We start from the raw sequence: 27,374 nt of genomic DNA, 5'->3' as shown, positions 1-27,374 counted from the left end.
TGTCCAAATCCAATACTAATCCTGACTCTTCTGCAACTTATTTAATGATATAACAGAGAGAGAGATCCAAGTCAATAATCTCACCAGAAACACTGTCAAAAACTCCCTCTTCTTTTTGTTAGGCTATAAAATAAATTTTCTGCCGTTTTATAGTAATAATTTAGAGATCTCGCTTCGAATCCTCATGCCATTTTCATCAATTTATATACTTTTTTTATGTGTGGAAAGGAAAATCTTTTTAGTCCCCCGTGTCGGGACAATCAATTTGCCCTTGATCACTTAAAAGTAAAGGGTCTAAGGAACATCATTCGTGTAAGTCTCTCTTTTCTCCTTCTTTCTTGTTTTTTAATCACACAAAGTCGATTTGAATTCGGAAGCCGCCAACATTTTAGGGGAGGCTGACAAAGGAATTGATAATCAATTTCCCCTTCAATGCTTCAGGACCAACAAACCGTGTCAAACACTTCTTTTTATTTGTCTAGACAATGAGACACAGAGATTGTGGTTTTTCAACTTAATCCACCTCTCCACAGTCCACCAACTCCAAGGTTTTGTGAAGACTACTAACCAAGGAGGAATACATTCGATTGCAGTGATTACATATCTGAAAACGCATGCAGCCCGGTCCCAACTGATACGCTTGTGCTGCAGATGCCACGGAACTTCTGGTCAAAAAGAGACCAAGTAATTCGGTATAGGAAAAGGAAATTCCAAGTCAAAGCTTATGACTTATGCCGTTCTTGCTGCTCTGTCTTCGCTCCAAGTTCTGAAGAATTTTTCAACGGGGTGCGCGAGTCTCCTTGTCTCGAAGCCGAGCACGTATTGCTGAGGAAAATGATGATAGACAATGTGGAAAAGGGAGGGAAATAGCAGAGTGAATTGGACACGGTTTCCCTGGCTTTGGAAAGCAAGAAAAGAGTCAAAAAGAGACCACAAAAATTCAGGGCACTCCTTTTCGTCGTTGATGTCCTCCGTTAATTGCACGTATCTCATACTCAATTATTGTTAAATGCACGCATTTGTTTCGTCTAGAAGACGTACCCTTTTTATTTATTTAGATAAAAAAAAACCATCAAAATATCTTGAACTATACCGACTATAATACAAATTCTTAAAGCTTTTTTTCTTTTAAATAAGCAAAAGCCAAAACCTATACTAATGTGTCAAAGAACCTCTTGGTCTACCAGTAAAAATCCTAAACCTTGCCCACTACAACACCAATACCCTAATTTCTTTATTTTTATTTTTTTTGTTTGTCACCGATAATCTAAACTTGTACAAGCGTGACAAAAAAAACTTGGCATATTAATGTCATGGTGAAAAGAATTTAGCAATTTTTGTGACAGAAAAAAATTTGGGATAAGGTAGGAGAGTACGCATAGTTCAGGGTTTTATAACACAAAAAAAAAAAAAAAGTTTGGGTATGAGGTTTTGGTGGTAATGATACTTTTTTTTTTGTCACGTTATGACTCACCTAATTCAAAATATGTTTTTTTTCCATTATTAAGAGAATGAGCTTATCGTAAATCAATAATGAGGAGAAAGAAAGAAAACATAAAGCGGAAAGAATGGATGAGGTTGATAGCTGGTAACGGCGATTTATGCTTTCTTATCTAAAACCGGTAATTGAGGCACACTAATCCTATAATAAATAATTTATCAATTTTAGTGTTTTAGGGATTTACTTTTCCAAAAAAGGAGAGAGAAAATCTAATCCATTAACAGTAGAAAAGAACAAAGGGAAAGCCAAATTATAATTAAGGAAGCCTCCATCCATGTCGACGTCAAGCGCAGCCTAACCACTACATGAACTTTTTGCCGCCAAACATCAAGAAGGTGGGCCTATAATTAACTTCATTTAAGGAAACTTCAGTGGTCCATTTTTTTAATAGAGAAAAAGGCATTATCATTGTCTCATTCACACCATGATTCGATTAAGGTAACGCAAATGTAACTATGTAGGCAAATTTTATATATATTGGGTGGCAAAATTATGAGCTATAGCTATAGGTTTTGGCAAGTGAGGTTGAGATCATTTTATGATGTATTTGGTTAAGCATTTTTAAGCCCATTGAAGAAATGTAAAATTGTTTAGCGTAAAGGGTTTTGGCTAAATGTAGAGGCCTTTTGGTAAATTACGCTTTGAAAAGCAATTTTGAAAGAAATATTGTTTAGTAGAAAACATATTTGAAAAAGCTATTTTGTGATTAATATTAGTTTTAAATTTTTATTTTTTTAAAGTAAAAAAATCAAATATATATATAATGTGTTTTAAAAAGGACCAAATCCTCCATTGGTCCAACGAAGGATTATAGTCGCCAATGAGCCAGATCTGGCGTTAGTGGCCATCAATCGAGGTCATATGAGGTCAGGCAACATCCTGCGAGGGTCATGCGTCCTTAGCAAGGGCCATCGAGGGTCGCCCTACCTTAGGCGACCCTCAATAAGAATCACATGACCCAAGTGGTGCACAACCTAGGCAATTGCTGCCTTGGTCTCGTGACCTCAGGCAACCCTCACCCGAGTCTTGAGAGGCATGCAACCGGCCCGATAATCACGTGGCCCTCATGAGACCTAGGCGAGGGCCACTTGAGACCATGAGACCCAAGTAGCGGTTGCCTAGGTTACGCATCGCTTAGGTCACCTAAGGTCATGTGACCTCTGATGGCCCTTACCAACATTGCACAACCCTCCCGGAGATTGCCCAACCTCAGGCAACCTCGACCAATAGCTACCGGCACTAGATGTGGCTCATTGGCGGCCATAGCCCTTTGCCAATCCAGCAAAGGGTTTGTTCCTTTTTTTAATTAAAAAAATAATGAGGGACAAAATTGGAAATTTGAAGAAAGGTCAAGGTAGTTTTAGAAGGAAAAAAAAAAAGAGTTTCAACATTTGATCAAATGCTAAAAACTCAATACTAGTCCCTACTAGCATTAAGCTTTTTAGTTTTCCTAATGCTGGCTTTTAAGTAAAAGCCCCTTCAAAATAGTTACCAAACAATCTAGTATTTCCCGAAGGGGTTTTGGAAGCCGAAAGCTTCTTGGAATGCTAAACCAAATGTACCCTTAAAAAATTTATTATTGATTAAGCCTACTCAATCATGTCCAATCGACCTCCTTATTAAATTTGAGTGTGTGGCCCTCCACTAAATAAAATTGAACTCTACCAAACGTGGTTACACAAATTTGCATACATCTATTACTCTATTTCACAAGGATAAGTATAGAATCGATCATAAGTCTATTATATGAATGTCCATTGAATCCTAAACTTTCTCAATCAGCCCATGTTGTTATGAATCTTTTGTCTGAATTTGTAGTGTAATCCTTCTGTCGAACTTTGGCCTAAAATTGTTGACTTGGTGTCTAGTCACCATTGAATGTCCTACGCAACAAGTAGGCGTAGCCGTCCTATGTGACAAGATGAGATAGTACCCAAAATGATATCTTGTGTGGACCGCCACTTTGTTACTAATCATATTGGAATTTCGGGAAAAGATTTAGAACTGCGTAAAGAAGATTGAAAAGTTTAAAATTGAATTATCATCCATACAATATGTTAGTATGATACATGTATTCGAATTGAGTGCATCACCCATTGCTCTACTTTGGCCTGTCATGGGCTAGCCGAGACTAAGAAAACAAGAGACTTGACTATTGGAGCCCGTAGTTGCCCAAGTTGTGTTGCCAATTTTTCTCCCAAGAATTTATTTATCGGGAAAATTATGGATATTATATCTTTAATTATGCAGAGAAAATTAGAGACATTTGTCTTAGCCATACTTAGTTAAAAGATATATTTTTGTTCTTCTCTTTCATATATAATTCTCAGAATATGAAATTATTATCTAAATATCATAATCTGCAAATTTTTTTCTCATTTATATCATAGAAATTTTGGTGTCTAGGGGGTAGAGTGTAAGATAGCGGACTTTTTTCCTTGGGGATTAAGGAAACAAACAAGGAAAGCCAGAAGCTTTCTTTTTCCCGGGCCGCAAAAGGAAAGTAGCCAAGCACTATTTTATGAAAAAAGAGAAAGGGAAAAGGAAAAGAAAAGTAGACAGCAGCCCATGGGAAATTCTAGTTAGAAGATAGAATATAGAAGTTGGTTGATCCACCTAATTGTGTTGCCTTTTTCCGTTGACCACGAAGGGCTTTCTTTTGTTGATAGTTTGACTCTCGAACAAGCATTAGGAGCTCAGTTCTTTCAATCTGACCATAATAGTTACTGTAAGATTGACCTGATAATTAGGTAACCATGCATGGACATAAAAAAAAAAAAAAAAAAAAGTTAGTTATGTATGAAGCGGACTAGTGTGAGATAGAGAAAGCAAGGGTAATTTAGGAAGTCCAAAGTGAGAAAGAGAAAAAAAAAGAATGGTGGATGGTTATTTATGAAATGCGAAGGCATGAGAGAAAGAAAGGCAGCGGTGGGGATGTACAGGTGAGATGAAGTAGTGTTTTGGCTTATCATACTGCTCACTAGCAAGAATATACATGTATAGAGGGTACGCTAAAAGAAAATTGACATTTCAAGGATTTTGTAGAATCGCTATTAATGAGATATGCAAGATGTGTAAAGATAAAGCATTTCAATTTGAACTTTTGTGCTAGGTTGTTTATAAGATAGAAATGATTTGAATTGTAAATTGAAATGTGTAAGAGATGAAATAAAATCGTTAATTTAGACATTTGTCCATTGAAAAAATACATATAAAACCACTTATTGAGAATATTTGGGAATATGACAAAAAAAGATATTTTGGAAAGGAAAAAAAAAACAGAAGATTGTGATCTCTTAAAAATAAAAGGCCCCCGGATTAGGTTTATCAAGCTTTTATTATCATAAGTTACGCACCAGACTGTATTCCTAATGGAAGTGATGAGGCTACTTACAAATTAAAGTATCAGATGGTTCACTCACTAAGTCTGGAATTAAACTTGATGATCAATGTTTGCTTTCACAATAAGTGAAAAGTGAGAATTAACTGTGAAAGGGCAATAGCTGCTTCTTGAAATACCTAAATGGAAATGGGGTATATTGCTAGGATTTTATTGTTGGTCCATTAAGAGAGCCAATTAGTGAGAATGCTATGTGGGTAATTACTTATAGTTTGAATAGAGGAGCAGGCAAGATGCAAATACCCTTATTTTTTTTTAAGGTCTAAAATGCATCCATCAAAATACCCTCATTTTTTTTATGGTCAAGCTACCTCTAATTTTGGAGGACAAAATTTTTGTAAGGAAGGTAGATTGTAACATATGGGCCCCGCCCACCCATTTTTCTTAAAACAAAGCCCAAGTCTCACATTTCATTCCCTCCTTAATGGATGAAGAGGAATTTTGAAGAAAAAACAAGAGGAACACGTGCGACCGTGAAGAAGGAAAAAGAGGAAAGGAGAGAGAGGAAAGAGAAATTTTGCTTGTATACGATCCGGACAATTTATTAAGCCAAATCAACTCCGTTTTACAATATCGGATAAGTAATCAAATCCTCTCTTCATCTAATCAAAGGAATTTCCGAAGATAGGGTACAAATTCGGATATATGTTAATTATGTGTTGCTGCGTTCAATTGATATATATGATAATTTTTTATGTTCTGGAGTTGTGAGATTTGAAAATATTAATTTGGAGTTACGATTTGATTTGAGTGAATTTTTGAAGTACTGTGCGCGTTGCTGGACAATTTCGAATTTCTATTTTTGGTGATAGAATTTCACAAATCTTTGGCGACCTTTTCAATTGGCAAAGCAAGGGGTCTTGCAGAACCTTGGAAGAGCTTTCTATTGATAATAATTTTGTTTGAAATGGAGTTCAGAGGAGGCCAATTTCAGCTTGCAAGTTGCACATAGCAAACAGCAATAGACTTTCATTATGGGTGAGCTTTTTACTGACATGTAGGTGTTATTTTTTTGACGAATATATGTAGTTTAGTTGTTTTATTCATTAGAATAATGTTAGGCATGCAAGTGTGTTGGCTCAAGTAACCATCATAGGTTTTTTTCCGACTTTCCCAGGTGAGTGGTGCTATATCTTCTATGAATTTATAAACTCATGTTTTCAAAGGGATAAAGATTAAAATATTACAGTTATGAATAAACATGTGTATTGCATAAAATATGGATTAGGCGTCTATTACAATTTGATGTTTGTGAATTATTTTAAGAAATGTGTCGCAAGAGGTTGTATACTGATTTATAAACTTGGTTTATAAAATAGATTCTAAAATAGTGTGAGAAATGCCTTGAGAAATGTATTATGGTTGATAAATAGAATTGAGAAAAATCATGTATTTTGTTTTCTGAAATCAAGTGGTGATATTGATTATGGATTTGATTCCTGGTATGGAAGGATGTGAGTCTAGTGCTCGATATCACTGTAAACCCGATTGGAGGTTTACGAGTATGTGCATACTAGCTTATGTTATCCCAATATATGATAAGATTTTTAGCAAAGGAGAATCTTGATCGCCTTGTCATGAGATGTTATACATGATCATAGTTAAATATTTGAGCACAAGTTTGGTTGATGGAATAGGCCATGAATGTGTGATTTGCTAAGATTAATCAATGAATTAGACCATTGATATGTGAATTAATTGAGATTGATCTATGTACTAGATCATTAACTTTTGTTTCAATACTATTGATTAAAATGAGTATTTTTGTTATGAATATACTATATTGAAGTAATGTATAACTCATTTTAGTCTTGAAGGTTTGTTATGTTACGTAATTGATGCAAATGAGTTATGTTTGTGATTTAAGTATGCATAATGATTGTTCAATTTGCTTAAAAGAGATGTATTATTCATTGGGTTGTAATTGCTTATTCTATTAATCTACTTTTTTTTCGAGTTCTTCAGTGCTTCAGTGCGCCACAAATAGGTCAAGTTTTGTATAGCGGGAACTTTTGGATATGGGTTGTATATAATGTTAAACTTATGAGTTAGCTTTTTTATGGATTATAGAATACTTCTAATATTGTAATCACGTGACTTCTTGTCAAATATATATAAGTATGCATGTGTACATGTTTCGATATTAGATTGAATTATAATTGCAATGAGAATACATCTTTTGAGTAAAAGGACAGTCATGTTATTGCCCATGTTCTTGTATGAGCCAGGGGTGTGATCTCAATAATGTGAGAACGACATTTTTCCCGTGTCATCATCAATATGTGTATCGGACTCTAGTGATCATGATCAATATTATCAAGATGTTTTTCTAGAATACATATGTATGCGTTCGAATTATTTGGGCACATGGTTCTAAGACCAAGTTATAAGTCCATTTTTTTGGTAAAAGTTATAAATTCATTTAAAAAGCACATATCCAACTTCACAAAAGCTGTCAGCCTTATATCATAGACAATTCAATGAGGAGTTCTCTATACATGATCAGAACTAGAATAGAAGCAAAGAATCGAACTAAAAGAGATGCTGATCATGACAAGAAACGTTTTAGCAACAATTTTAGAGGACTTCAATAGATTTCGACCCCGCTATGTATTCCTGTTGCACACGCTCCATTGCGGCCCACCTCATTTTTTCCAAGTGACTATCAAAAGAGGATAAGTGTTTTTTTCACTACCACAGAAACAGCCTTATGTAATGTTGTTGCTCTGCATTACCAATCCACCATTGTATTTTCCGGAATACAGGATTGCCAGATGCTTGGAGACAACATTTTCAACAAAGATAGACAACTTGGCCTAGAACATAAAGAAACTAGCCGACTGAATAGGGAGAGCTACTAAACCCAAAGTGCACCTTCAAGTTAGAGACAGTATTGATAATTCTAGCATCCTGTCAAGAACCTGTCCTGGAGGGGACTGGTCGAGGCCCTCTGCCAACGACTCTCACTAATTTTGACTGGGAACTTGCAGCTGGTTTCCAGGCGTTCAGGATGTCATTTGTCTATGGAGTCGGATGATAAACATCAAATGTTTACCTGGAGATAGAAATGCATAAGCCGTCAAATCAGAGGTAAGGGTGATTTGAAGCTGAAGGGGAATCTAATAAAAGACATAAGTTGAAGTGCTCGTGCAGCAAATGAATAGAGGATTCTGTTAACAAGTGCCCCACTTATTAAGCACCTCACTAAAGAAAGTTCGTCGTTTTCATTATACAGCATCTGTCATTAGTGTATTGAAAATTAAAAAGATTTCCTTATTAAGTATGTTTAATCAATGCCCTGGCAACACTTGTTAACAAGACCCTAGAAATAAATCCAAAGAAGATGCAACAAAAAGGAAGGTTTTTCCCGTACTAATATAGTCGATGACATGTTCTTGCAAGTCAACATCTCATTGACTATGAAATTCAAACTCATCACAAACATCTTCTAGCGTGTGCGCGTGCATGCGCGTGCGTGTGCGTGCATGTGAAAGAGAGAGAGATTTTGACTGCCTGACCTGTCTGAGCTTGTCCCTGGAATAACCCGGACATGCCATTATGTTATGACAAACTAGTCCCCGCTACTGAAACCTCTCAGCAGTGCTCAGACTGAAATCACCAGTTGAGTTAAGTGGCATATCATATGTTCTGACAAGCTGGTACCAATAGACCATCTAACACCACCCGAAAAATGATATTCGATAATATAAACACAATGCAGGACAACAAAACTTGAAGTGCGCCAGTCTCCTGCTTCTTTCTAGCTGAATGTTCCACATGCTGCAATAGGTTTTTTCCTTTCCAAGAATGCCACCATTCTGCACATAGCACTGGAGTGCCAGACCCCCAACATTGAGCAGTATTGTTATCATCAGATGACACCCTTGTCGATGACTGAGACTGTTTCAAAATAAAAATGCAATTAAGTCCTTTTCAACAAGAATTCTTCCAAAGCTGCAGCATTTTAAATAGTTAAAATCTTCACTGTAGCCTTTACATCGACGTTCTCCCCCACGGATATTTCAATGGCTCTGGCATCTCAGTTACTACATCGCTATACTAAAGCATGTTTCACATACCACTTTTATTTATTGACTTAGTAGTCCACTCTTATAGTTCACCACTCCCCAACATAATGTCTTAACCCAGTAGTGGTCCCCTCTTGCAGTAAGAAAGAAAAAAGATAAAAACACGATATTTCAAATTATGTAGACATAATCCTCACTGAAGAACTAACTCTGTTTTTTTGCTAATACTGCAGCACTAATCGTGACAGGAGCAACTGTGTAATATTTACCTGAAGTTAAAGGTGGAAAAGGACAACAGATGGGTGAGTCTTCAAACAACAACATGCTAGTTGCTGAACTTCACTATATTTTTGTCAGTACTCGACTCATCAACGCCATAATAGAACATGGGAACCAGGCAAAACAGAAGAATTGAACAACCTAGCTGCGCTTCTGCTATGAGGTTGGAGAGGAAGCATCACAGTAGTCAGAATCCCGAGCAGCACTCTTGCTCTTGACCAGCTGCTTCAATGAGAACTCAAAGGTGTAAATAATGCAATGGATCCACTTGCAAAGGATGGTGATTTTCAGTATTAGCATGAAGTGAATCTACCAAACGTACAGTAAACTCAAACTTTTGTTATGAAAAATTATATCATGTTCTACAAAATAATTGATCATCAATATTATACTCAATAGACAAGTCTCCACAGCGTCTACTCCAAATCAGAGTATTCGAAAATACCATAAGATAGCCAAATATCATCTTCATAAAGAAATTACCAAGCAAGGCTAGCTCTTTTGCATAGATATAGGGAGAATATTTTCAGAGAGGACAAGGAAAATACAATGCTAAGTTTTTCCACATTGACAAAAACAACAGTGGCAAATATCCAAATACAGACACATAGACATCATTGGAGCAACATAAAAGAAAGGTACAAGAGCAAACCTTGTAAAAGTATTTTTTCCTAAGTTTTATTGCCATGCGTATGCATCTTCTGACATTGATCTTGAGCATGTTATCATTGAAAATCTGCAATGCATCAGATATAGGTGTCACCTTCAGCTCGAAGAAATTACTACAAAGGGAATACTATATGAAAACCCAAGCAAGGTATTAAAGATTTTCTTTCTTGCCTTTTTCTATAAACAGAGGAAGCCTCTGTTCATATTCATGTCGACACTTTCAAAACTTTCAGACTTAACTTTCTATAACTAATGGAGGTACTCAAAGACCCTTACATATAATAAAAACAGTTCAGGCCATGGATTTTTGCCATAAAAATGTCATCTGGTACAAAAAGAAAATACATTAACCCCATCAAAAAAAAAAAAATGCTATGACTATAATAGGTATGTATCAGGCATTTTAAGAGTGCATCAGCATAACTTGTGAACAGCAGAGAAAAAGCCAAACAGAGTCTATCGAAGATTTTGACCTTTAACTACGTTAAAATAGCTCCAGTATATCTGAGAAGCATGCCAGGATTGATTCAGCAATCATATAGACGAGGCACATACTTATCATAAGCACACTACTTCTTTTGACTAGAACCAAAAAATCCCTAGAGAGATCAAGAATGCTCACGTATGCATGACCTCAGAGAACAAGCACAGAAGTGGGAAGCACACTAGACCTACCTTTATCATCTCATCAAATGAGTGGGTTTCTCGAATGACTTTATGGCGGTTAATAATCAGAATTGCTGCGACACAAAAGACAGATAACCTGTCACCCCCTTTTGTAGTTGACGAGACTGGACTGCTGCAGATTGGCACTCGATCATTCCTTGACCAAAACCCTTTTGTCAAGCCGCAGAAGGGCCGTGTTGATGCAGATTTCACTCCACCATTCTCAGAAATGGACTCTCCCTTGCCGTGTTTTGACTGTGCAGCAATTTCTAAATTATCACTACCATTATTTATAGCTTCTAATGCTGCATCAGCTTCAAAATCCCCCAGGTCATGAATCACCAATAAATCCAGGCAATTCTCCTCCAAATTGTCTTGTAGGGATTCGTCAAAATCAGCAGCCCACATCATCTGCATTCTAAATAAAAGTCAGAACTGACAATGAAAAATTGAAATGAATGCATGCCTATCAATTTCATGCCTTCAAAAAAAAAAAAAAGGTTGTAGAGATGCGATGGACCAAGCCAACTTTAATTTGTGATCTATAGAGTCTTGATTTTTACTTTCATCAATAGCAGGCAGAAAAGATAGGACTTTGATTGTTGAAACAAACTCGCATGAAGTTCAATTCCAAGAGATTTAATGGTTGTATCATTAACAAACTCTTCTCAGCATATTGATTCGATTGAAATACTAAGTAGCATGGAATATCTTGTTTCTTATACACCTAATTTAAGGGGAAAGAGTTCTGCATCAATTGAAACTAAAAGAATTCCAAATCAAGATAACTCACTCAAATTATCTAAGAGAGCCAATCTGTAGCAATGAAAAAAATCTATAATCAGGAAGTAATTCTCTCAACTATTAAATGAGTTCAGAAAAGACACGAGCCAGACACGTTCAATTTCCCACACAGGCAAATAAATAGTAGATGTAAGACACTCAGGTGAATTGAACAACACCTAAGCTCACCTATTGTCAGATTTTTCTCATATAGACAACAGCTCCGGATATTTTTACAGATTCAAATCCTTCAAATTCAGCAGTTAAGACAACCTTTCCCTAATGCTAGTTGCAGAACTGACAAAAGACGCCAATGATAACATTATGCTGGTGTGTGTCAGGTCAAATTAGTAACTCAATTTGAGTTATGCTTATAGGTTAGAAACCTTTTCAACAATGATAAAACAGATCACACAAAAACAACTACCTCGACACTAGCATAAGTAACAAACTGACTTAAAAGATTACGTTAAGCGGTAAAATGCAGTTATCATAAAGCATAACATCCCTGCAATAGGCTTATTTTTCAGTTTCCAAATTCTCATCCCTTCTTATGCCTATCTAAAAATGATAAATTAATCTTTTCCAAGTCCTAAAAAGAGTTCTTGTCCTAAACTTGGGTATCCGTCTTATTGCTGTTTTAGTAGTCCCGGACATGTGACTTTATTAGCATCTTGAGACAGTCTCCACATTTTTTTCCTTCCCTTTTCTTCCCTCAAGAGATATCTGTCTGTCCGAAATTTTGCTTTCTTTTTTTTCTTTTTAGGGGAAAAAGGGGGAGGGTTAAAGTTTAGATGCATACGAACCTCCCACATTCGAAGAGAATCATTAAAGGATAATTCGCGGCGGAAAAGCACCAGCAACATTCTGAATGCAAAGTGAAGACTTTCAGCACCAATACGTGACAGATGTGCAAACATCTCCCTGTCTGTGACTTCCAAAATGTGCCACAAAACTTGCAATTGGTTCATCACTCCTGTTGGCCCTTCCATTTGAAAATTTTCACGCTGGAAAAGGGAGAAATGCTCAGGTTGAGGGGAAACATGATGTTATCAATCTCATTGGTTTCTAAGAAGGGATACCATTCTCCTTAGAAGCATCTCAAAGCACCAAAATGCGTCAGCATTATCCTCAAAAAGAACCACGAAAGGTGACAGAAGGTCACTCATACCTAAAAAGTTTCAATAGAAGCTCTCTTTGAGTCGAAGTTTAAAATACAACAACCATAATAAAAACATTCACATGTACAAAGAAAAGGGACTGCACCTTGACAATACCCAGTTGCAGGATCAACCCATGCATAGACTGCAAGGATATCAGACATTCTAGCCAAATTTCTTGTATCCTCATAGAATTCAAGATGACTATCTGTTCTCACCACATCTACAACTGAGAAAATAACAAATATCAACTCCAATAGAGTAGAACTATGGGAGGATATCAAAAACATATTTACTGGATTTCTGTAAAAATTGAGACAACCATGCTCAACTTACCTATGCGGTGCAGAGTCCATAGCCACTCTGACACTCTCTCTTCACTGACATTAACTTCTCGAGATGAAGTTGCACTTCTGAGAGGAGATTCTGGAATACTAGATATCTTCAAACTGCTTACAATTTGAGTTTTACTAGCTGACTTTTGGGGCTGTGGCACTGTCCCACAGGCATTAGCTGGGCTCATTTCTATTTCAGAGCTCGTGGGGGATAAAACACCATTAGAAGGAAAATCAGTTTGCTCCATAACTATATCAGTGTTGTTAGTAATTCGGAAACTATGCATTCTATCATCTCCTGTTTGAAACGTATCATGTGTAGAAAATTTGCTGTCAGCCTCGTTATATTCTTCCCTATCTTCTTCATTTTTCTCAAACAAATTAGTTACAGGCAATGACGGAAAATCAAAATAAGTTTGGATTCCAGATTTGGATCCATTCACTTCTCTTCCTACTTCTTGAGAACCAGAAGTATATGGAGTAGAACTGGCCGGTAAAGTAGAAGAGTCACAGGCAGCACCAACATCGTTGTCCCTCACGCTGACAAGATCATCCGAATCAATGAAGCCTTCCCTTTGACATGCTCGTGACTGTGACATATCTGTACAATCATTTTCCAGATGTTGGAAGTTATCTAATCTACTTGTGCTATCTATGGAAGTTTGTCTGCTTTCAGTTTTGCCTTCTCTCCCATGGTCATCTTTTGAAGATGTCCTTATGTCCAAAACTTAGATCCCACCACATAGGCAAGCGAACCAGTCCCTACACTTGAATTCATCATTTGGCACTGTCTGATCAGACTGCTGTATCTATCCCTGCATAAGTTCATATAGTGCTTTAACAATTGAATTTTCGGCCAGGAGGGAGAAGCAATTGTTAACAAAGATGCATAGAATATCAGCACATGTAATATGAAACCAACTAATGTGAAAAGCACAATACAAGAAAAGGCAAATTACCTTAAGAATATTAAACCAACACTTATAAATATCTGCATACTGAAAATATTTAGTTCCGCAATAATCATACCTCCAGAATTACTAAAATGCCAATTTCCTACCCAATAACACATTTCCTGCTCCATACATGTACAATATTGTAACATGAATTAATATTAGCAGGAAGCAATTTTAGCTGATCTAGGTAGCCAATGCTTAGCTCTGATTCAGTTTGAACTTTTCAAGATGTTCCTTTTGCCAAGACTCATTGGATTGGAATGAAGGAGATCTAACTCCTATTATTTTCATGATAGCATTTCCAGGGAAGATTTATAAAAAATAAAACTCATATTACTTCATTGTCCTAAAAAACTCACATACAGTGCAAAATCAGAGCACATAAGGTAAAGATCATAAAAGTCATCATCATATTCAGAACAAATAGAAAACCAAAAGCACTTGCATTGTTTGAAATATACTTGATCCTTGTAAAGGACCTCAGATATCCTCAAGTTTACACAGAGAAATTAGAGGATTCCTCTTCATCAATTATATTGATCTTATGGCTTGAAAGAAACGGGAGGATTTCTTTCAAGGGTTTACAGTTTTCACGTCAAAAATTACATATGTTGCTTTAAACATGCTACTGACTTGATTGCCAAATTATTTAAGGACTTTTCTATTGTCTCAATTGCATTTCCTTTGTTGTTCAAAGTTCTATTGTTGGTAATCATTTGTTGCCACTTTCAAATACATAAACACACACGCTCAGCATGTATATTTGTTTAGTTGAATTTGCTTATCATTCATCAAAAGAAGAATATTGTGAAATGCCAAGTCTAAAGGAGTACATAAACAATCATTTTATTCAAAGTAAAGGGAAAAAATTGACGTAATAAGTGTAATGGCATGTTGTACACCAGAAAAGCTAATTGGATCCAATGTTTTGGATTAATCTATTTGCAAGAACAAGAAAAGAGGAGGTTGTATCATATGTTTATCATGCAACATTTCAAACACAGAAATAATATTTACATAAGTGGGCCAAGACCTCCTCGCTTTTCTCAATTGCCTTCGAAACTCAGCTGTACTGTCCAGGGCATAGCAGCCAAGTAAAAATTCCCATACTTCTGGTCTTATAGATGGATCTACACCCTACATGCAGAAAACAAAGTGAACAGTGGTTAGTGCTATTCGTCGTACAAAATAAAAAAGCAGCCCATTCCACAAAGTTTGACTATACCTATGAGAAACAGAAGCAACATTAATAAAGATTACCTAATAATCAGAAATAAATCCAATTTGCCACCACATAAAGACATCTAGTGAACTCAGTAACAAAGTTGAGGTAAGCAAATAGGAAAAGGATGGAACACGAGAATATTTGCCCATAAACTAGGAATTGGCATAAATTTTTTTTTCTTTTTTGGTCAAAGAAATTGGCTTGAATTTGCTTCACCAGGTTTTTGACAACATAAAGGAGACATAACAAGTATGATGTTGACAAAATTTTTGTCAAGCACTCAGGGGATCGATCTTATCACATTTTCTCTAATTATAGCTAAAAAACCATTAAACTCTCATGCTTATGACAAATCAGTGATTCAATGATGCCACTATCAGCTATCAAAGTCTCAGCTAAAGCATACAGTAGGAACAAGATTGCCCATCGCGCAAGTAAAGCATGGTCGACAAACCAACCAGAGTTTAAATTGTCTACTGGATAGTAGATTTTACTCGAAGGGTATAGTATAATCAACCAAATAACCATACTTATAAGTGGAGATGTCCGTTAGCTTTGTAAAGATCAAAAAATCTTCATCTAGAATAGGGTCATAAGGCCCGATATAATACAAAGATCCATCTGGTACAGTATGTGCAAATATATCAACCGGTCTATGCAAGAAGTAGGTTGAGTGAAGCAAGCCTAAGAAACAATGCTGAGCAGGAATCTCTCTGGAGAACTATCATCATCGTGGAACTAACTACATAAAGGGTGTGACTTTCTCAAAAAGCATACTGTACTCAAAGGGCAAAAAGCACACAGTTGTTTATGCAAATTAAACACCTCCCAAAATGTACATACCCCAAGAATGATCAACCTAAGTGCTTTATGAAAAGCCAAAACCTTTCCATCACTATCAAAACTCGCCCTCCACTTTTCAGGCTTGAGCATTCGGCTGACCTGAATCATGACAGAAAATAGAAAACTCAAACCACTTTAAAAGCTAAAAGTTTACATGAGCCACATTAATATATATATATAAAAAAAAAAAAAGACATACTTTTTAAAGAAGAAAAGGTGCATGTCACTAATTAACAGTCCATGCAATAACATAGATTTGTCTTTTCTAAGGAAAAAAGGTTTCAAACCAGAACACGGGCTTCTAGATTAGCATGGACATGTGCTGTTACTTGGCAGTGGTACACAGATTTGAGAAGCTTAAACGAACCCCATCAGAATTAAAAATTTAGGCTCTTTCTTTAGTCGGCCTGTATTATTTTCTCATTTTAGGAATATAGGATCTTCCTTGGCAATCAATGTCCTAATACTTGAGAAGCTTAAGCGAACCAAGTAAGTCATTTCCCCTTAAGTAATAATCTTACATGAGATAAGAAATAAAGACCTAACTAGGCTATCACTGTCTTTATGTGTTTCTCAATAGAATTTCATTCAGATAAATGTTCTTTCTTGGCTCATAAACTTAGTTATTCTCTCCTATCTCTCTTCCCCAATACAGGAAGGAGCAACACTGAAGCTCCATGCTTAGAAGGGCCTGCCAATTGTATGACTGACTGTGGAAGTAAAGCGCATCCATGCACATCCTTCCAGCTAGTGTGCGTGATTGGTGTAAATTACAGGCCAATGTAAATATACGATTTATTTTTAACAAAGGGATCATTAAATCACATCACAAACTACTAAAATATTCCCATCGCATTGGAGACATCTTATCGGTGATCAACACAGTGGTGTAGCTGTTGACAGATGCTTCAACACAAGGCTGAGTTGCAACAAGCTTTTTTCTTCAGAAGCATTGAGACAATTCGACCTACATTATATATCTTCTGGTGCAGCGAAATGCAGAGTGTAAATTCACGTGGACGGAAGCTACTGAAAGAAGAGATGGCGTAAAAAATCATAAACCAAGAACAATAAGCATGGCCACAGCAGTCAATCAACCTTGTCACGCACTGGTTCAGTTCCATACTCATTGAACCGTGGGCATAAATGAAGGAACAACGAAAGACCACTACAGAAAATTACTGCCATAAAACAACCTTCCTTGGAGATTGAGAGAGGCAAGGATCGCTGATATCGCGGACAATCGAACTCATCCTCTGCAGATTCACCGAGCTCGCTTTCCCGCATCGCCATGGCTTCTCCACTCCACCAGAAGACATCACACTTTCCAAAACCCCGTCTTTCCTCTCCCCTACCCGGCTATCATCACCAGCGAAATGCCAACTCAAGAATCACGACGAAACTGCAAAAAACCAAAAAAAGCCACCGAATCATTCGAATGCGCGCAAACCCATCACAACCAAACCGGAGAACTAATCCGGGGAAGCTTCAAAAAACCATATTTTTATGCCGATCGCTTTAGCCGCGATCAGTGAAGATCAGGAATGGGGAATCGAATTACATTTGCTCGATGACCGCGGAGAAGGCGCGGGAATGGGGCTCGCCGGGGCGATGCGTCGCTCCGAGCGATGGTTACGATGATCGAGGACGGCAATCGGATTCGCCCCGATCCGACGGCGATGGCGAAGGGGATGGGATGGGCACGTGCATGCGCCGCCGTCGCCGTCGCGGTCGCGAGAACGGTGGTCAATGCGCGGTGGCGCGGCGTCGTTTTGGCTGGAGGGGAGCGGAGGAAGATGAGATCTCCGAAGCGCAGAGAGGAGAGAGAGAGAGAGAGAGAGATGGTGGAGGGAGGGAGGGGTTGGGTTGGGTTGGGTTTAGGGGAAGGAAGGGAGGAGTAGGAGGCAAACCTCTTCCTCCTTTTGTCAATGTCACCGAATCGTAGACCGTTTCCTCTCTCCCTCCCTATTTATTTCCCATTTCTTTTTTGTTTTTTTCTGGTCACCCAAAATAATAATTGTTTTTCAGTTCAGTTCAGTTCATATTTATATTTTATATATATAGGCACACGGATTTTTGGATGATTTTTTTTTGTAAATTTTTATATTTTTAATTCTACTTCTTGTACTTCATTCTATTACTAATATGTAATACTGAAACAAAATATGCATTTACTTAAAATTGGAATTTTAATGACAAGGAAGGTGTCTTTTATAATATTTTCAAATGTTTTATGTTTCAAATTTGCTCGATTGATTTTATTGCTACTATTTATTTGTTGAGGAGGTATAGTAAAAAAGATTGTATATATTGATGTATCCACAATCAAAGGTGATGCATTGTTATTTGGATGACGTTGATCTTCTTAGCACCATGGTTTTTACTCCTTTTTTTCCTTTCAATTTGTAATTGTGTTTAAGCGAGAGAGGAAATTGTGTTTAAGCGAGAGAGGAAGTACTTAGGACATGAAAAAGAAAATCTCATTTTTGTTATAAGTCCTTTCACAATTTTTAATGGGGAACTTCGAAATTGTTTTATGAACACGTGATACACTTTGAATTCAAACAAATGATCTTACCATGATTTAGTCAAGCAAAAATTAAAAATCATAACATGAGGTTATTATTTTTTTTTTGTTGGTAAAATAAGCAATATATAAATGGGGAAGACCAAAAAGTACAAAACGAACTGACTTTAGAAACTTGCACTCAAAATGAACGGGCTTAAAAGGAAGCCGAGAAAGAGGCCAAGCGGCAAGAGCAAGAAAAGAAAAGAAAGAGACCCGACGGCATGAACAACCACCAAGCACAACGACACGAAGACCAACATCGGTCGGTCTAGAGACGGCTAGTCACCCGAGAGGGAAACACGCGGAGCAAAGATACTCAGATCCAAGTCCCAACTGCACTGTAATCTCCTAATCCTAAAGGAATCTTCCACATCCCTGAAAAAGAGTGCCTTATCTTTGACCACTTTGAGGAGATGATTCTTCATGGCCAGAATGGAAAGTGGCTCATCTCTGAAAAGATATTGTTTATATTCCTCCAAATAATATGACAAAGAGTGCCAAAAGAAAACCGCACCATGCTTTTGAAGAAGTCTTTGCCCACAAGAAAGGTTATGGCCCAAAGGAAATTTTTATCCCAAGACCAATTCCACCATGGAAGATTACATCCGGTTGCCCAAAAGAAAGCCAAACCAGCCGTGATCTGACACTCAAAAAATAGATGACCAATAGAGTTAGGCACCTCTTCGCAGAAGGGGCAAAAAGTAGTATCAATCTTGCCATAAGAGAAGAGGGAAGCTTGGGTGGGAAGCCTATGCTTGGCGATAAACCAAAGGTGAAGTTGGTACTTGAGTGTAATGGCATTGTTCCAAATGAAATGATGCCATAAAACTTGGGGCTTCTTCCTCCTAAAGGCCTCCCACGCCATGGCCACCATGAACCTCGTCGGATTATCCTTCCAGCAAAAGCAATCTTGGTTAAGAGAGAGGGAGGGGAGGGGAATCTCCCACGATTCCAACACCAACCTTAAAAGCTTGCCCCTCCACCGCATAGAGCTCTGCAACTAAAACCTCTCTAGAAAGGCCAGAATTATGGATAAACACATCCAAGAAAAACCAAATTAATCGGCTCCCTAGGATGCCAATTATCAAACCAAAGTGACATAGAAAGACCATCCTCAATTCTCAACCAGAAATTGAGTCGGACTTCTGCTCAGAGTTGTAAAATTTTCTTCCAAGCCCAAAAACAAAAGGTCGGCTTCTTAACCACCTAGAAGTTCTTCCTTTTAAGGAACGTGGAGTGGATCCACTTGCACCAAAGCGAGTCCTTATCCATGAACAAAGTCCAGATGTGCTTCACCATAGAAGCCTTGTTGCAATCATGCAATCTCCATATCCCCAAACCCCCCTCCTCTTTTGGGAGGCAAACATCATCCTAGGCAACCTTGGCTCCTCCTCTGCTCAACTCCAAACCTTTCCAGAAGAATTGTCTAAGTGTTTGTTCAATCTGGTCCAGCACTCATGCAGGTAGAACAAACTCACTCGCCCAATAAACCTGGATAGCATGTAGTACTAACTTGATTAGCTAGAGGTGACCTGCAAATGATAAGAACCGGTGTGTCCAAGTACTGACCTAATATGAGGTTATTTGTCAATGTTATTTTCAACTTTTAAGACAATTTTCCAAACTTCTATTATGTACTCTTCAAAGACAAAATCGCTATATTTTTTATCCATGTGCTTGACCAATCCGTGCATCGCATGGAAATAATTCTCATACTTTAATATATAAATATTATTGATCGAATTTTGATCCCTTTAAACAGGTAACTATTATATGATTCTTTTGCGTGATTTTGATATTTCTTTTCCTATTAAGAAAACTCTATATGCTTATTGATACTAAGTATGTCATGTTAGTTTGGCAACGAGATAATCTCGTCCAACCATTATTATTAATGTTGTCGGGAAGTATGATGGTAGGATAAATATTTGGAGTTTACAACAATTCCTCTCTTCTTTTGTACCCTTTTTTTCTTATTTCAAAGCAATTGAGGACTAAAAAGAGACTTCCCTAGAAAAATTAAATTGCAATTTGAACTTCACAAAGGCCTAATAAGAGAAATATACATGCCAATAAAAAAAAAAAAAATTAATAAATAAACGAAGGATCAACGACATCGAAATACTTGCCTAATTAGAAATGATTATTTTCTTTTTAAAAATGATTATTTTCTTTTCTAGTCCGAGACCGAGGGGGATGCCCTAGAGCTCAGTCGCACCGGCATTGGCGCAAGACACCATTTTTGCTTCCCCGGCAGCTCGCGCCGCGCACTCCAATGGCCCACAGCCTTTGCCGCATCGCGTCCCGCCTCGCCGCCGCCGCCTACCGCCGAGCCGGACCCAAAGCGCCGACCTTGCCGGGAGCCGCCGCCGCCGCGCCGCCGCCGTTCTCCAGAGCTTTCTCGGCGAGCTCCGGCGGAGGCGACCCATCCTTCCCCGGCCCGGCTCCGGCTCCGGCTCCGGCTCCGGCTCGGGCCATTATGACGACGGGGGTTGGGATTCGGTCTCGTCGTGGTCCACGGGCATGACCAAGGACTACTTCGACGGGGAAGCGGTGGGTCGCCGGACGGGCCCGAGCCCCAGCACGAGCGCGACCGCGACCGCCCCCGGCCAAAACCCTGGCTCGAACCCTTACGAGTCGATGATGATCTCGGATTTGCAGGAAGTCGAGGATAAGTTGAGGGAACTGGAGGAAGAGAACAGGAAGAGCAAGGCGTATGTGGACGGCTGGAGCGAGAGGCTGAGAGAGATCAGCGTGTTGCTGAAGCAGGTGCGGGAGCCCGGGGCAAGGGGATCGTATTTGAAGGACTCGGAGAAGGCGGAGATGTACCGGCTGCACAAGCAGGATCCGGAGGTTTACACTGTGGAGAAGCTGGCCAAAGATTATAGGATCATGAGGCAGAGAGTGCACGCTATCCTTTGGTTGAAGGAGATGGAGGAGGAGGAGGAGAAGAAGCTTGGCCACCCTTTGGATGATTCGGTCGAGCTCTTGCTCGATACTTGCCCCGAGTAAGGAAATTGTTTCGCTCAGTTTTTGGTGCATCACATTATTATAGTGGCAATTCAATTGGGACTAGAAAGGTTTGATCGATTTGCTAGTTTTTCTTAGGACAAGTAGCGCTTAAACTCAAGAAAGCTCAAAATATACTGTTTGGGATTTTGTGTGGAATCTACTCTTTTGCTACATTCGGTAATGATGGAGTATTGTAACCAGTTAGGATCTTCAAATTAAATCTCCTTAGGCTTTGATCATTACATTAGCGCAATTTTGCGTGCAGTGTAAATGGAGAGCTCACCACCTTCTTTGCATTGTAATTATCTTTCTGTCGAACAAAATAATTTGCTATAATACAAGCGATGATGATGTTGTAATCCGTTGGCCTTTTAACAGGAGTGGCACACTGTTGAAGTAACTTATTTGTTGATTAAGAAGGAGAAATTCCTTTTGTTCAGCATAATCCCAAGTAAGAGGGTAGGTTCTAAGATGTCGCTCTTCAACTTTGCATTTTGAATTCTTGTGTTAGAAAGGATTGAACCATATTATTCTAGAACCAGTAAAATTGGTGACCTATTCTGGAAGTCGATGTTCCTTCATTGAGATGGCCAGCTGTTGCTGCACTCATACGCTTGCAGAGAGAGAAGAGGGGAGGGGTGAGGGAGGAAGGAAGGAGGGAGGGAGGGAGGGAGGTGCCTGAGTCCAAAGCTCATCTTCCAAAGAGAGAGGGAGGGAGGGGGAGAGAGAGAGAGAGGGAGAGGGAGGGAGGCAGGGGGAGCTGCCACAGAGTCCAAGGCTCGTCGTCCTCTCTCAGAGAGAGAGAGAGAGAGAAGAGGGGAGGGGTAAGGGAGGAAGGGAAGGAGGGAGGGAGGGAGGTGCCTGAGTCCAAAGCTCGTCTTCCAAAGAGAGAGGGAGGGAGGGGGAGAGAGAGAGAGAGGGAGGGAGGTAGGGGGAGCTGCCACAGAGTCCAAGGCTCGTCGTCCTCTCTCTGTCTTTACTCTCTCTCTCTTAGATAATCTTGCTGATTCAAGCTCTCTAATTTTTATCATTTTTTTTTATAAGAGAAATCTTATCCTGTCTTATCCAGGGATTTGGGGTAGATTCAATCGGGAGATAAATCCAAACATATGCGGATATATTTCATTGACCCCAAGTGTGGGATTGGATAATGTGTATCCTGTCCGACTCTATGTTAGATCCATCAAATGCATTCTTATTGCGCGTGGATTAGGAGTGCACTGTACAGAATCCTTATCCAGAAAACAGAATAAATAGCCTCAAAATTGTTGGCTTTACTTTTCAAGTGATTTAGTCAATTCACATCATTAGGGGACGTGAATTTTATGTTTGATTTGTAATGAGGTTTTGTGTGGAGAACTGAAGAGAACTAGTGACTCTCAATCAGAATATTTTCTACATTTAGACAGTATTGCTCGTTACTTCTCAGTAACCCATGGTTTATATTTTAATTTGAAATTTTCTAATGCAATACTTTTAACTCGGGCAGAATAGTGCGATATTGATCATTTTCTCCTTGCAGATTTTTCAATTCCCATTGCAGGGAGTTTCATGTGGCATCCCTTCCCTACAAACCTGACTTCAAGGTTATGCCAGAGGGTTGGGATGGAACTGTCAAAGATCTAGATGAGGTCCACTATGAGATCTCAAAGAAAGAAGATGAAATGCTGTATCAAGAGTTTGTCCAAAAATTGAACTTCAACAAGATGAAAGTAAGTTCACTTGCCTTCTTTTTCTCAACTCTTGGAAAGATGGGGAGATCAAATATATAATTGGGATTTGGGTGCTTCTTTGGTTGGTAAATGTAGGTGGAAATGATTAAGTTAGCAGATGAATCTGGACATTGTCTTGTCAGTCTTCATTTTCATGCCATTAACATCTAGGATAATTCCTAAGATTTCCTCTTTCGATAGTTAATATTTTTGGAGAAAGTGATCTGTTAATATGCTTAAGCTTGTTGCATAGGACAAATGCTTCACCAGCCGGTGCTGGTCAGGTAAGTATGGGCTGGATCATCCAAAACCCTGCTAATTTCCAAATTGCGTGGGAATATGAGATATAGGCTGTTATTAATGTGACTTTTGAGTAAGCTTATTTTGGCCTTTAGCTCCATAAAGGAAGAGCTGCTCTGGAGAAAAATGAGATTTCAAATCATGATGGCCTGCTGACATTTTGATATCTGTTCCTTTTCCTCATTTTTCTTGTATATAGACCCTCTTGTTTTCCAGACTGAATTCCAGTTGGACAGTGATGAACTAATGGATGTGATTCGGTCTATTTACAGGTGGCTGGGAAGGTGAAATGCCACAAGTATAGCCGACGTCGGCCTTCAGAAGGATGGAATATCACAGTCGAAAAACTCGGACCACGTGGGAAACGTGGAGGTGGTGGAGGATGGAAATTCGTAAGCTTACCTGATGGATCTAGCCGGCCGCTTAATGAGATGGAGAAAATGTACGTGCGGAGGGAGACACCACGTCGCAGACGCAGGATACTCCCTTGATCACTTTAGATTCTGTTATTGCTTTTTTCAAATGGCGCGTGACATGATTAGGTACTATTACTTGGGAAATGTCTGTTTCTTTCCTCTTCCTTTTATGCATCTTTGTGCTGTTAGTGCACCTTTTTTATCTCTCCTCTTTCTGCTGTGTAGTCACAATTCAGCTGTAGTACTTATAATAAAGGCCACAAATTTTTTGTCTACCTGCAATTTTTTTGATCACTGATGATTTTACTTTAGATGCTGCATGTGGATAGCTACATTTAAAACCCTTGATTCTGCAAGGATCTCTTAAGTTATGTGTATCATCAAATCACTTTTCTATTAGTTTCGATAAGAGCATCATGGAAGGAAATGATATTGGACTTTGTGGTGGCAGACTTTACCTCATACGCATGCATTCATTCGACTATGGATACAAGCACACTATGAAGGGACGCCCTAGGGTAGCTCGTCTTGTTGCCTGAACTCGCTTACTTGCTGTAGTCATTAACCATCTTAGCGTTAGAGAGGAGTAGGGATATGAAGCGTGATCCTGCATGTTGAAAACAGCATAATTGACTATGAGAACCGATAGATTTTGGACTTCCATAAGAGAAGCAGTACATGTTCTGGACTCCGATGCTCCGTTGCCAAGTCTTCTGTATCAACCACTTTGGAGAGTCCCGTCATCACTGTCGATAATTTCATCCTGCAGGGCCACAGCCAGCGGTGAGCCATCAAGTTCTGTGATTGAGTTATCCGAATTTAGCAGCGAGCCATCTAGTTCTGTGATCGAGTTATCCGAATTTACTACCTCTTCTTCTAAGTGATCTTCCTTTTCATCTTCTTCTGCATTGCTCCTGATCCCTCTGGAGTTTAAGGCCTTATGTTATACATTATAAGGTTGACTGTCCAATGCTTTTGGTGAAGCGACCAATCCTCTATTTGTACTGGCAAATGGTGTGTTAGTACGAGAAATGAAAATGGGTTGATCAAACAAAAGGAAAACGACATGAGCTCGATATTTTCATGAATGTCATGTCTTTTTCAAGTTGGTAAGAGTTTTTCAAAGTTAGGTACTTCAAATCCATAGTCGATGTTGTTTTTAAATAATGAAGTTTGACGATTGGCTTTTATATTTATATAAATTAAATATAAATATATATAATGCTTGCTAGAATATTTCAATATTAAATGACATGTTCATTTAATAATTAAAATTTTAAGAGTGATTGATCATGGTTCTACAAAATTATGTGTGTGTATATATATATTTGGAGGTTCTACTTATCTATGATCTAAAATAAGAGATCCTAAATCAAGCCCTTCGTTTGTCTTCCTCATTATATATTTCCACACTTAATTCAATGCCAAAGTTCAAACTCCATGCAAGGGAGATTGTTAGAATATTTAGACGTTAATTTGTGTCCTTATCTAATGGTTTAACTTTTTAGAGTGGTCAGCTGTAAGTCTACAATTTTGTATGATGGTTCTGCCCAAAAAGGTTATTTGCATAAGAGGTACGAGACACCAGTTCATGGAAAATAAAACAAGCTCGAATGGAGACGGTAAGTGTTGTTGTTTGATAGCTAAAACTTGTTAAGAAATTGCAATTTAGTTTTAAAACTTGTCAAATTTGTCAATACTTATCGAAAATTTTATAACTCAATTGCATTTTCATAACAAATTATTTGACTTAATTACAAATTTTGAAATTTTTAGGATAAGATGCACTTTCATGACAAATTCTAAGATTTATTTGTATTTTTAAAAATTTTAGAATTCAATTACACTTTTCTAATAAGTTTTACGACATATAGTGCACTTATCCCCAACTCAAAAAAAGGAATATGCTACACTAGAATGGATTATGCCTTGACCCTAGTTTATTAGCAATTGCGAGGGTGGTAATGGAAATGTACCCCAGGTGGGCCATAACCCCAAAACTCACTCGTTTTCGATGAAAATGGGGAAAAATAAAATAAAATAAAATAAAATAAAATAAAAAAATAAAAAATGACGAAAATGGAGAAATAGAAGAAATATCTTCACCACTGGCACTGCACAGTCCGGCCTTGGAGCCAAAGCCTTTTGAGGATGGGGATAGCGGGGTCGAAGAAGAGGGTCCAGTCCTCCCTCCACGCCTCCCCCGCGTTCGACTCGGCCTGCGACTCCGCCTACGCCCACTGCCTCTCCCTCACCCAGCACGCCTTCCCCGGCGTCTTCCCCTACCAGCTCTCCTCCGCCGCCGCCCACCTCCACCGCTCCCTCTCCTCCTCCTCCCCTCTCGTCTCCCGGTGGGTCCCCTCTCCCCCTCCCAGTCCCAGGTCGACCGCGCCCTCCGCGCCACCGCCCACCGCCGGCCCCCCCCCCCTCAGGCGGCGGCGACGGGCCCCAGCTGCTGGAGGCGGCCGAGTTTAAGGAGTGGGCGGGGAGCTGTTCGCCGGCGCCGTGGTGGAGAGCGCGGGGAGGGCGGTGCTGACGCGGGTGCCGATCGGGGTGGCGGGGATCGCGGGGTGGGGATCGCGACGGGGAGCGGGAAGGAGGTCATCGGGTCGGTGATCGGGGTCTACGCGCTCGGCGTCGCGACGTCGATTTATCTCGGCCTGTCCGGTTAGCGATTTCTCTCTCATCTTCTTCTCCTCGTTTTCTGGTGAATGTAATGAACACATTTGGGTAATCTGTATATGGCAACTCGTTCGATTGCAATATATTGCCCCGGAATGAATTGTTGATGAAATTGGTGATGGATTTGAGAGTGCTTCTTCCTGAAGAGATGAATTGAAATGGCCACGAATCACTCGTCGTCGTCTACTCTGTTCGATACCGATAGCGACTAGGACGCCGAAGAACCGAAAATTGATGTCCTGGAAACCTGTTCCAGAGGATCGCACCGCGTAACGAAGGAGCTCCTTCCACCGGGGGGGTCGAGCGCTGCTCGGCAACCCAACTCTCTGTCGCTGGTCCCTATGGCGGGGGTTGAGCATGATTTCAGGCCAGATTCTTCGTTCTAGGTTCCAAAAATTGAGAAACCTGTCCCGGGTGGCTTCCAGATAAAACCGGGAATCTGGATTAAGTCTTTGTGTTTGGTGTTCAATGATGAGTGTGTAATTTGAAGCCACCATCCAATCTTCCATTTCCGATATGAGTTGTGATTGGTGCATTGTAGCAAATGGTAGTAATTAGATATTCATTGCAATTGTTCAATTAAGAATACATATGGAGCCTTGGTAAATTCTGAACTGGCCTTGAAACTTGTTACAAGATAAATTTCATATTAAAAAAATTAGGGGATTTATTCCGACGGGATAAGTTCAATGTGGAACTTGACGCAATATGAAATTAAAAGTGAGGGGTTCTAGGGTTCTATGCAAGTTTCATTTAGAACCTAAAACTTTCTTTGTTTTCTAAAATCCGAAATCTACTTTGCATTCCCCGTAACATGGAACTTATCCTATTATTCGGG

The 27,374-nt window shown here is 39.0% G+C and overlaps 2 protein-coding genes across 2 annotated transcripts; one reads left to right on the top strand and one right to left on the bottom strand.

The window, feature by feature from the left end:
- Positions 1-7,464: 7,464 nt before the first annotated feature.
- Positions 7,465-17,711, bottom strand: LOC104456226 (small G protein signaling modulator 1). Its single transcript, XM_010070965.3, is given in 14 exon segments — positions 7,465-7,956; positions 8,420-8,801; positions 9,199-9,430; positions 9,861-9,944; positions 10,553-10,954; positions 12,133-12,333; positions 12,409-12,497; positions 12,593-12,715; positions 12,823-13,548; positions 13,551-13,636; positions 14,811-14,914; positions 15,846-15,944; positions 17,042-17,247; positions 17,407-17,711. Coding segments are annotated over 11 exon segments (2,103 nt in total). The 5' UTR covers positions 17,165-17,247; positions 17,407-17,711; the 3' UTR covers positions 7,465-7,956; positions 8,420-8,801; positions 9,199-9,364.
- Positions 17,712-19,072: 1,361 nt separating this feature from the next.
- On the top strand, positions 19,073-24,129 carry LOC104456225 (protein GAMETE CELL DEFECTIVE 1, mitochondrial). Its single transcript, XM_010070963.3, has 4 exons — positions 19,073-19,195; positions 20,620-21,422; positions 22,949-23,138; positions 23,711-24,129. Exons 1-4 carry the CDS (start codon positions 19,073-19,075, stop codon positions 23,927-23,929), a joined length of 1,335 nt encoding a protein of 444 aa, XP_010069265.2. The 3' UTR covers positions 23,930-24,129.
- Positions 24,130-27,374: the final 3,245 nt, after the last annotated feature.

Source organism: Eucalyptus grandis, chromosome 8 (assembly GCF_016545825.1).
Source record: "Eucalyptus grandis isolate ANBG69807.140 chromosome 8, ASM1654582v1, whole genome shotgun sequence".
Classification (NCBI taxonomy): Eukaryota; Viridiplantae; Streptophyta; class Magnoliopsida; order Myrtales; family Myrtaceae; genus Eucalyptus; species Eucalyptus grandis.
The sequence above is the reverse complement of the archived record's forward strand: the minus strand, read 5'-3'. Positions and strand labels throughout refer to the sequence as shown.

What these genes read in the sequence shown, in the direction of transcription:
- LOC104456225 (XM_010070963.3), top strand. Translation starts at nt 19,073, where the DNA reads ATGACCAATAGAGTTAGGCACCTCTTCGCAGAAGGGGCAAAAAGTAGT. An exon ending in ATAAACCAAAGGTGAAGTTG is followed by an intron (nt 19,196 to 20,619) that starts GTACTTGAGTGT and finishes GGGATGCCCTAG; the next exon opens with AGCTCAGTCGCACCGGCATT. An exon ending in TTGCTCGATACTTGCCCCGA is followed by an intron (nt 21,423 to 22,948) that starts GTAAGGAAATTG and finishes TTCTCCTTGCAG; the next exon opens with ATTTTTCAATTCCCATTGCA.